Source organism: Panulirus ornatus, chromosome 52 (assembly GCF_036320965.1).
Source record: "Panulirus ornatus isolate Po-2019 chromosome 52, ASM3632096v1, whole genome shotgun sequence".
NCBI classification, from domain to species: domain Eukaryota; kingdom Metazoa; phylum Arthropoda; class Malacostraca; order Decapoda; family Palinuridae; genus Panulirus; species Panulirus ornatus.
In genome coordinates, this window is record NC_092275.1 from 3,118,210 (window position 1) to 3,130,155 (window position 11,946).

The 11,946-nt window shown below is 42.9% G+C and overlaps 1 protein-coding gene across 1 annotated transcript in view; it reads right to left on the reverse strand.

Moving 5' to 3' along the window:
* LOC139764960 (intermembrane lipid transfer protein VPS13A-like) overlaps positions 1-11,946 on the reverse strand; it is a 1,504,808-nt gene that overhangs the window by 624,593 nt on the left and 868,269 nt on the right. The window contains 1 exon segment of the mRNA XM_071692018.1: positions 11,788-11,940. Coding sequence (XP_071548119.1) covers positions 11,788-11,940 — 153 coding nt within the window.

The window sequence follows — 11,946 nt, forward strand, 5'->3', positions numbered from 1 at the left end:
CTCTCACTTTGCACACCACCTCGACCAAAACACCCTATATCTGTCACTCTATCATCTAACACATTCAACAAACCTTGAAAATACTCACTCCATCTCCTTCTCACATCACCAGTACTTGTTATTACCTCCCCATTAGCCCCCTTCACCAATGTTCCCATTTGTTCTCTTGTCTTACGCACTTTATTCATCTCCTTCCAAAACATCTTTCCATTCTCCCTAAAATTTACACGATACTCTCTGACCCCAACTCTCACTTGCCTTATTTTTCACATGTTGCACCTTTCTCTTGACCTCCTGCCTCTTTCTTTTAATCATCTCTCCATCATGTGTACTACTCCCCTGCAAGAATTGTCCAAAAGCCTCTCTCTTCTCTTTTGATAACAATCTTACTTCTTAAACCCACCACTCACTACCCTTTCTAATCTGCCCACCTCCCAACTTTCTCATGCCACAAGCATCTTTTACGCAAGCATCACTGCTTCCCTAAATACATCCTATTCCTCCCCCACTCCCCTTACGTCACTTGCTCTCACCTTTTTCCCTTCTGCACTCAATCTCTCCTGGTACTTCCTCACACAAGTCTCCTTCCCAAGCTCACTTACTCTCAACACTCTCTTCATCCCAACATTCTCTCTCCTTTTCTGAAAACCTCTGCAAATCTTCACCTTCACCTCCTCAAGACAATGATCAGACATCCCTCTAGTTGCCCTTCCCAGTACATTAATATCTAAAAGTCTCTCTTTCACGTGACTATCAATTAACACATAATCCAATTACGCTCTCTGGCCATCTCTCCTACTTACATAAGTATACTTATGTATATCTCTATTTTCAAACCAGGTATTCCCAATTCCCTGTCCTTTTTCCACCACACAAATCTACATGCCCTTCACCATTTCCATTTACAACACAGAACACCCCATGCACACCAATTATTCCCTCAACTACCACATTACTTACCTTTCCATTCAAATCACCCATCACTATAACCCGGTCTCGTGCATCAAAACTGCTAACACACTCACTCAGCTGCTCCCAAAACACTTTTCTCTCATGATCTTTCTTCTCGTGAACAGGTGCATAGGCACCAATAATCACCCATCTCTCTCCATCTGCTTTCAGTTTTATCCAAATCAATTTAGAGTTTACTTTCTTACACTTTATCACATTCTCCCACAACTGTCAGGAGTAGTGCTACTCCTTTCTTTTCTCTTGTCCTCTCACCAACCCCTGACTTTACTCCCAAGACATTCCCAAACCACTCTTCCCCTTTCCCCTTAAGCTTCATTTCACTCAGAACCAAAGCATCCAAGTTCCTTTCCCCAAACATACCACCTATCTCTCCCATTTTCTGATCATGGTTACATCCACGCACATTTAGACACCCCAATCTGAGCCTTCGAGGAGGATGAGCACTCCCCGCATGACTCCTTCTGTTTCCCCTTCTAGAAAGTTTAAATACAAGGAGGGGAGGGTTTCTAGCCATTCGCTCTCATCCCCTTTATCTGCCTTCTACGATATGCGGGGAATGCGTGGGAAGTATTCTTTCTCCCTTATTCCCAGGGATAGGGGATAGGGGAGCGATGAAAAATGTGTGGAAGGAGAGAACCTCTTGGAGGAAAAATGGATATGTTTGAAGGAATAGTAGTTTCAGTGATATCATATGGTTGCAAGGCATGGGCTATAGATAGTGTTGTACGGAGGAGGGTGGATATATTGGAAAAGAAATGTTTGGGATAATATGTGGTGTGAGGTGGTTTGATCGAGTAAGTAATGAAAGGGTAAGAGAGATATCTGGAAATAAGAGGGAATGTGGTTGAGAGAGCAGAAGAGGGTGTTGAAATGGTTTGGACATATGGAAAGAATGAGTGAGGAAAGACTGACAAAGAGGATATATGTGTTAGAGTTTGAAGGAACAAGGAGAAACAGGAGACCAAACTGGAGATGGAAGGATGATGTGAAAAAGGTTTAGTGCAATCGGGGCCTGAACATACAGGAGGGTGAGAGGCATGCAAGGAATAGGGTGAACTTGAATGATATGGTATACTGGGGTCAACATGCTGTAAATGAACTGAACCAGGGCATGTGAAATGTCTGGGGTAAACCAGAATGTTCTCTGAGGCTGAGATGTGGATAGGGAGCTGTGGTTTCTTGCATTACACATAACAGCTAGAGAGTGACTGTGAACAAATGTGGCTTTTTTGTCTGTTTTCCTGGTGCTACTTCGCTAAAGCAGGGGGTTGTGATGCTGTTTCCTGTGGGGAGGTGTCAAGCCAGAAATGGATGATGGCAAGGAAGTATGAATATTTTTTTTTTTTTTTTTGCTTTGTCGCTGTCTCCCGCGTTTGCGAGGTAGCGCAAGGAAACATACGAAAGAAATGGCCCAACCCACCCCCATACACATGTATATACATACGTCCACACACGCAAAAATACATACCTACGCAGCTTTCCATGGTTTACCCCAGATGCTTCACATGCACTGATTCAATCCACCGACAGCACGTCAACCCCGGTATACCACATCGATCCAATTCACTCTATTCCTTGCCCTCCTTTCACCCTCCTGCATTTTCAGGCCCCGATCACACAAAATCTTTTTCACTCCATCTTTCCAGCTCCAATTTGGTCTCCCACTTCTCCTCGTTCCCTCCACCTCCGACACATATATCCTCTTGGTCAATCTTTCCTCACTCATTCTCTCCATGTGCCCAAACCATTTCAAAACACCCTCTTCTGCTCTCTTAACCACACTCTTTTTATTTCCACACATCTCTCTTACCCTTACGTTACTTACTCGATCAAACCACCTCACACCACACATTGTCCTCAAACATCTCATTTCCAGCACATCCATCCTCCTGCGCACAACTCTATCCACAGCCCACGCCTCGCAACCATACAACATTGTTGGAACCAATATTCCTTCAAACATAACCATTTTTGCTTTCCGAAATAATGTTCTCGACTTCCACACATTCTTCAAGGCTCCCAGAATTTTCGCCCCCTCCCCCACCCCATGATCCACTTCCGCTTCCATGGTTCCATCCGCTGCCAGATCCACTCCCAGATATCTAAAACACTTTACTTCCTCCAGTTTTTCTCCATTCAAACTTACCTCCCAATTGACTTGACCCTCAACCCTACTGTACCTAATAACCTTGCTCTTATTCACATTTACTCTTAAGTTTCTTCTTTCACAAACTTTACCAAACTCAGTCACCAGCTTCTGCAGTTTCTCACATGAATCAGCCACCAGCGCTGTATCATCAGCGAACAACAACTGACTCACTTCCCAAGCTCTCTCATCCAAAACAGACTTCATACTTGCCCCTCTTTCCAAAACTCTTGCATTCACCTCCCTAACAACCCAATCCATAAACAAATTAAACAACCATGGAGACATCACACACCCCTGCCGCAAACCTACATTCACTGAGAACCAATCACTTTCCTCTCTTCCTACATATACACAAGCCTTACATCCTCGATAAAATCTTTTCACTGCTTCTAACAACTTGCCTCCCACACCATATATTCTTAATACCTTCCACAGAGCATCTCTATCAACTCTATCATATGCCTTCTCCAGATCCATAAATGCTACATACAAATCCATTTGCTTTTCTAAGTATTTCTCACATACATTCTTCAAAGCAAACACATGATCCACACATCCTCTACAACTTCTGAAACCACACTGCTCTTCCCCAATCTGATGCTCTGTACATGCCTTCCCCCTCTCAATCAATACCCTCCCATATAATTTACCAGGAATACTCAACAAACTTATACCTCTGTAATTTGAGCACTCACTCTTATCCCCTTTGCCTTTGTACAATGGCACTATGCACGCATTCCGCCAATCCTCAGGCACCTCACCATGAGTCATACATACATTAAATAACCTTACTAACCAGTCAATAATACAGTCACCCCCTTTTTTAATAAATTCCACTGCAGTACCATCCAAACCTGCTGCCTTGCCGGCTTTCATCTTCCGCAAAGCTTTTACTACCTCTTCTCTGTTTACCAAATCATTTTCCCTAACCCTCTCACTTTACACACCACCTCGACCAAAACACCCTATATCTGCCACTCTATCATCAAACACATTCAACAAACCTTCAAAATACTCACTCCATCTCCTTTTCACATCACCACTACTTGTTATCACCTCCCCATTTGCGACCTTCACTGAAGTTCCCATTTGCTCCCTTGTCTTATGCACTTTATTGACCTCCTTCCAGAACATCTTTTTATTCTCCCTAATATTTAATGATACTCTCTCACCCCAACTCTCATTTGCCCTTTTTTTCACCTCTTGCACCTTTCTCTTGACCTCCTGTCTCTTTCTTTTATACATCTCCCACTCAACTGCATTTTTTCCCTGCAAAAATCGTCCAAATGCCTCTCTCTTCTCTTTCACTAATAATCTTACTTCTTCATCCCGCCACTCACTACCCTTTCTAATCAAACCACCTCCCACTCTTCTCATGCCATAAGCATCTTTTGCACAATCCATCACTGATTCCCTAAATACATCCCATTCCTCCCCACTCCCCTTACTTCCATTGTTCTCACCTTTTTCCATTCTGTACTCAGTCTCTCCTGGTACTTCCTCACACAAGTCTCCTTCCCAAGCTCACTTACTCTCATCACCCTCATCACCCCAACATTCACTCTTCTTTTCTGAAAACCCATACAAATCTTCACCTTAGCCTCCACAAGATAATGATCAGACATCCCTTCAGTTGCACCTCTCAGCACATTAACGTCCAAAAGTCTCTCTTTCACGCGCCTATCAATTAACACGTAATCCAATAACGCTCTCTGGCCATCTCTCCTACTTACAGATGTATACTTATGTATATCTTGCTTTTTAAACCAAGTATTCCCAATCACCACTCCTTTTTCAGCACATAAGTCTACAAGCTCTTCAACATTTCCATTTACAACACTGAACACCCCATGTATACCAATTATTCCCTCAACTGCCACATTACTCACCTTTGCATTCAAATCACCCATCACTATAACCCGGTCTTGTGCATCAAAACCACTAACACACTCATTCAGCTGCTCCCAAAACACTTGCCTCTCATGATCTTTCTTCTAATGGGCAGGTGCATATGCACTAATAATCACCCATCTCTCTCCATCAACTTTCAGTTTTACCCATATTAATCGAGAATTTACTTTCTTACATTCTATCACATGCTCCTACAACTCCTGTTTCAGGAGTACTGCTACTCCTTCCCTTGCTCTTGTCCTGTCACTTACCCCTGACTTTACTCCCAAGACATTCCCAAACCACTCTTCCCCTTTACCCTTGAGCTTCGTTTCACTCAGAGCCAAAACATCCAGGTTCCTTTGCTCAAACATACCACCTATCTCTCCTTTTTTCACATCTTGGTTACATCCACACACATTTAGACACCCCAGTCTGAGCCTTCGAGGAGGATGAGCACTCCCCGCGTGACTCCTTCTTCTGTTTCCCATTTTAGAAAGTTAAAAAAATACAAGGAGGGGAGGATTTCTGGCCCCCCGCTCCCGATATGAATATGTACAGGTGTATATATGTATGTGTCTGTGTATGTTATTTATTATTATTATTATTATTTATGCACCTGGGCATGAGAAGAAAGATCATGAGAGGCAAGTGTTTTGGGAGCAGCTTAATGAGTGTGTTAGCGGTTTTGATGCATGAGACCGGGTTATAGTGATGGGTGATTTGAATGCAAAGGTGAGTAATGTGGCAGTTGAGGGAATAATTGGTATACATGGGGTGTTCAGTGTTGTAAATGGAAATGGTGAAGAGCTTGTAGATTTATGTGCTGAAAAAGGACTGGTGATTGGGAATACCTGGTTTAAAAAGCGAGATATACATAAGTATACGTATGTAAGTAGGAGAGATGGCCAGAGAGCGTTATTGGATTACGTGTTAATTGACTGGCGTGCAAAAGAGAGACTTTTGGATGTTAATGTGCTGAGAGGTGCAACTGGAGGGATGTCTGATCATTATCTTGTGGAGGATAAGGTGAAGATTTGTATGGGTTTTCAGAAAAGAAGAGTGAATGTTGGGGTGAAGAGGGTGATGAGAGTAAGTGAGATTGGGAAGGAGACTTGTGTGAGGAAGTACCAGGAGAGACTGAGTACAGAATGGAAAAAGGTGAGAACAATGGAAGTAAGGGGAGTGGGGAGGAATGGGATGTATTTAGGGAATCAGTGATGGATTGCACAAAAGATGTTTGTGGCATGAGAAGAGTGGGAGGTGGGTTGATTAGAAAGGGTAGTGAGTGGTGGGATGAAGAAGTAAGATTATTAGTGAAAGAGAAGAGAGAGGCATTTGGACGATTTTTGCAGGGAAAAAATACAATTGAGTGGGAGATGTATAAAAGAAAGAGACAGGAGGTCAAGAGAAAGGTGCAAGAGGTGAAAAAGAGGGCAAATGAGTGTTGGGGTGAGAGAGTATCATTAAATATTAGGGAGAATAAAAAGATGTTCTGGAAGGAGGTAAATAAAGTGCGTAAGACAAGGGAGCAAATGGGAACTTCAGTGAAGGTCGCAAATGGGGAGGTGATAACAAGTAGTGGTGATGTGAGAAGGAGATGGAGTGAGTATTTTGAAGGTTTGTTGAATGTGTTTGATGATAGAGTGGCAGATATAGGGTGTTTTGGTCGAGGTGGTGTGCAAAGTGAGAGGGTTAGGGAAAATGATTTGGTAAACAGAGAAGAGGTAGTAAAAGCTTTGCGGAACATGAAAGCCGGCAAGGCAGCAGGTTTGGATGGTATTGCAGTGGAATTTATCAAAAAAGGGGGTGACTGTATTATTGACTAGTTAGTAAGGTTATTTAATGTATGTATGACTCATGGTGAGGTGCCTGAGGATTGGCGGAATGCGTGCATAGTGCCATTGTACAAAGGCAAAGGGGATAAGAGTGAGTGCTAAAATTACAGAGGTATAAGTTTGTTGAGTATTCCTGGTAAATTATATGGGAGGGTATTGATTAAGAGGGTGAAGGCATGTACAGAGCATCAGATTGGGGAAGAGCAGTGTGGTTTCAGAAGTGGTAGAGGATGTGTGGATCAGGTGTTTGCTTTGAAGAATGTATGTGAGAAATACTTAGAAAAGCAAATGGATTTGTATGTAGCATTTATGGATCTGGAGAAGGCATATGATAGAGTTGATAGAGATGCTCTGTGGAAGGTATTAAGAATATATGGTGTGGGAGGCAAGTTGTTAGAAGCAGTGAAAAGTTTTTATCGAGGATGTAAGGCATGTGTACGTGTAGGAAGAGAGGAAAGTGATTGGTTCTCAGTGAATGTAGGTTTGCGGCAGGGGTGTGTGATGGTTTAAAAAGCGAGATACACGTATGTATACGTAAGTAGGAGAGATGACCAGAGAGCGTTACTGGATTACGTGTTAATTGACAGGCGCGTGAAAGAGAGACTTTTGGATGTTAATGTGCTGAGAGGTGCAACTGGAGGGATGTCTGATCATTATCTTGTGGAGGCTAAGGTGAAGATTTGTAGGGGTTTTCAGAAAAGAAGAGTGAATGTTGGGGTGAAGAGGGTGGTGAGAGTAAGTGAGCTTGGGAAGGAGACTTGTGTGAGGAAGTACCAGGAGAGACTGAGTACAGAATGGAAAAAGGTGAGAACAATGGAAGTAAGGGGAGTGGGGGAGGAATGGGATGTATTTAGGGAATCAGTGATGGAGTGTGCAAAAGATGCTTGTGGCATGAGAAGCGTGGGAGGTGGGTTGATTAGAAAGGGTATTGAGTGGTGGAATGAAGAAGTAAGATTATTAGTGAAAGAGAAGAGAGAGGCATTTAGACGATTTTTCCAGGGATTAAATGCAATTGAGTGGGAGATGTATAAAAGAAAGAGACAGGAGGTCAAGAGAAAGGTGCAAGAGGTGAAAAAGAGGGCAAATGAGAGTTGGGGTGAGAGAGTATCATTAAATTTTAGGGAGAAGAAAAAGATGGTCTGGAAGGAGGTAAATAAAGTGCATAAGACAAGGGAGCAAATGGGAACTTCAGTGAAGGGTGCTAATGGGGAGGTGATAACAAGTAGTGGTGATGTGAGAAGGAGATGGAGCGAGTATTTTGAAGGTTTGTTGAATGTGTTTGATGATAGAGTGGCAGATATAGGGTGTTTTGGTCGAGGTGGTGTGCAAAGTGAGAGGGTTAGGAAAAATGATTTGGTAAACAGAGAAGAGGTAGCAAAAGCTTTGCGGAAGATGAAAGCCAGCAAGGCAGCAGGTTTGGATGGTATTGCAGTGGAATTTATTAAAAAAGGGGGTGACTGTATTGCTGATTGGTTGGTAAGGTTATTCAATGTATGTATGACTCATGGTGAGGTGCCTGAGGATTGGCAGAATGCGTGCATAGTGCCATTGTACAAAGGCAAAGGGGATAAGAGTGAGTGCTAAAATTACAGAGGTATAAGTTTGTTGAGTATTCCTGGTAAATTATATGGGAGGGTATTGATTGAGAGGGGGAAGGCATGAACAGAGCATCAGATTGGGGAAGAGCAGTGTGGTTTCAGATGTGGTAGAGGATGTGTGGATCAGGTGTTTGCTTTGAAGAATGTATGTGAGAAATACTTAGAAAAGCAAATGGATTTGTATGTAGCATTTATGGATCTGGAGAAGGCATATGATAGAGTTGATAGAGATGCTCTGTGGAAGGTATTAAGAATATATGGTGTGGGAGGCAAGTTGTTAGAAGCAGTGAAAAGTTTTTATCGAGGATGGAGGATGCAAGGGATGTGTACATGTAGGAAGAGAGGAAAGTGATTGGTTCACAGTGAATGTAGGTTTGTGGCAGGGGTGTGTGATGTCTCCATGGTTGTTTAATTTGTTTATGGATGGGGTTGTTAGGGAGGTGAATGCAAGAGTTTTGGAAAGAGGGGCAAGTATGAAGTCTTTTGTGGATGAGAGAGCTTGGGAAGTGAGTCAGTTGTTGTTCGCTGATGACACAGCGCTGGTGGCTGATTCATGTGAGAAACTGCAGAAGCTGGTGACTGAGTTTGGTAAAGTGTGTGAAAGAAGAAAGTTAAGAGCAAATGTGAATAAGAGCAAGGTTATTAGGTACAGTAGGGTTGAGGGTCAAGTCAATTGGGAGGTAAGTTTGAATGGAGAAAAACTGGAGGAAATAAAGTGTTTTAGATATATGGGAGTGGATCTGGCAGCGGATGGAACCATGGAAGCGGAAGTGAATCATAGGGTGGGGGAGGGGGCGAAAATCCTGGGAGCCTTGAAGAATGTGTGGAAGTCGAGAACATTATCTCGGAAAGCAAAAATGGGTATGTTTGAAGGAATAGTGGTTCCAACAATGTTGTATGGTTGTGAGGCGTGGGCTATGGATAGAGTTGTGCGCAGGAGGGTGGATGTGCTGGAAATGAGATGTTTGAGGACAATGTGTGGTGTGAGGTGGTTTGATCGAGTAAGTAATGTAAGGGTAAGAGAGATGTGTGGAAATAAAAAGAGCGTGGTTGAGAGAGCAGAAGAGGGTGTTTTGAAATGGTTTGGGCACATGGAGAGAATGAGTGAGGAAAGATTGACCTAGAGGATATATGTGTCGGAGGTGGAGGGAACGAGGTGAAGTGGGAGACCAAATTGGAGGTGGAAAGATGGAGTGAAAAAGATTTTGTGTTATCGGGGCCTGAACATGCAGGAGGGTGAAAGGCGGGCAAGGAATAGAGTGAATTGGATCGATGTGGTATACCAGGGTTGACGTGCTGTCAGTGGATTAAATCAGGGCATGTGAAGGATCTGGGGTAAACCATGGAAAGTTGTGTGGGGCCTGGATGTGGAAAGGGAGCTGTGGTTTTGGACATTATTGCATGACAGCTAGAGACTGAATGTGAACGAGTGGGGCCTTTGTTGTCTTTTCCTTGTGCTACCTCGCACACATGAGTGGGGAGGGGGATGGTATTCCATGTGTGGCGAGGTGGCAATGGGAATGAATAAAGGCAGACAGTGTGAATTGTGTGCATGGGTATATATGTATGTGTCTGTGTGTGTATATATATGTGTACATTGAGATGTATAGGTATGTATATTTGCGTGTGTGGACGTGTATGTATATACATTGTGTATGGGGGTGGGTTGGGCCATTTCTTTCATCTGTTTCCTTGCGCTACCTCGCAAATGCGGGAGACTGCGACAAAGCAAAAAAAAAAAAAAACCATATATATATATATATATATATATATATATATATATATATATATATATATATATATATATATACACACACACACAGACATATACATATATACACATGTACATAATTCATACTGTCTGCCTTTATTCATTCCCATCGCCACCTTGCCACACATGAAATAACAACCCCCTCCCCCCTCATGTGTGCGAGGTAGCTAGCGCTAGGAAAAGACAACAAAGGCCACATTTGTTCACACTCAGTCTCTAGCTGTCATGTAATAATGCACCGAAACCACAGCTCCCTTTCCACATCCAGGCCCCACAGAACTTTCCATGGTTTACCCTAGATGCTTCACATGCCCTGGTTCAATCCATTGACAGCACGTCGACCCCGGTATACCACAACGTTCCAATTCACTCTATTCCTTGCATGCCTTTCAACCTCCTGCATGTTCAGGCCCCGATCACTCAAAATCTATTTCACTCCATCTTTCCACCTCCAATTTGGTCTCCCACTTCTCCTCATTCCCTCCACCTCTGACACATGTATCCTCTTTGTCAATCTTTCCTCACTCATTCTCTCCATGTGACCAAACCATTTCAATACACCCTTTTCTGCTCTCTCAACCACACTCTTTTTATTACCACACATCTCTCTTACCCTATTATTACCTACTTGATCAAACCACCTCACACCACATATTGTCCTCAAACTTCTCATTTCCAGCACATCCACCCTCCTCTGCACAACTCTATCCATAGCCCACGCCTCGCAACCACATAACATTGTAGGAACCACTATTCCTTCAAACATACCCATTTTTGCTTTCCAAGATAATGTTCTCGACTTCCAAACATTCTTCAAGGCTCCCAGAATTTTCGCCCCCTCCCCCCACCCTATGATTCACTTACGCTTCCATAGTTCCATCCGCTGCCAAATCTACTCCCAGATATCTAAAATACTTCACTTCCTACAGTTTTTCTCCATTCAAACTTACCTCCCAATTGACTTGACCCTCAACCCTACTGTACCTAATAACCTTGTTCTTATTCACACGTACTCTCAACTTTCTTCTTTCACACACTACCAAACTCAGTCACCAGCTTCTGCAGTTTCTCACATGAATCAGCTACCAGTGCTGTATCATCAGCGAACAACAACTGACACACTTCCCAAGCTCTCTCATCCAAAACAGACTGCATACTTGCCCCTCTTTCCAAAACTCTTGCATTCATCTCCCTAACAACCCCATCCATAAACAAATTAAACAACCATGGAGACATCACACACCACTGCCGCAAACCTACATTCACTGAGAACCAATCATTTTCCTCTGTATATGTGTATATGATGATATGTATATGTATGTATATGTGCGTGTATGGCTGTTCATGTAGATATTTGTGTATGTGCGTGGATGGGCCAGTCTTCCTCTATTTCCTAGTGCTACCTTACTGACACGGGAAATGGCAATCGTGGGTAATAAAAAATAAATTAATTCTACAGAAATTATCCTTTCAGTAACATGTATGCATACTGTCGATAATCTGAGTGTTGATTTATGCACTTAAGTAATAAGCTCAAAGTCAGAGTATAAGCACAATTAGAAAACCAACCTTGTACTCCCTCATTTGGGGTTTGTGCTGTGAGGGTCGACTGCTTAACTTTGGCTAATAGTCTGTACTTCCTGCCACGCATACCATCGGTACAAACTACAACTCCACAAGAACCAACTGCTTCACAACTCCAGCGACGAGACCAATCACTATCTAGAA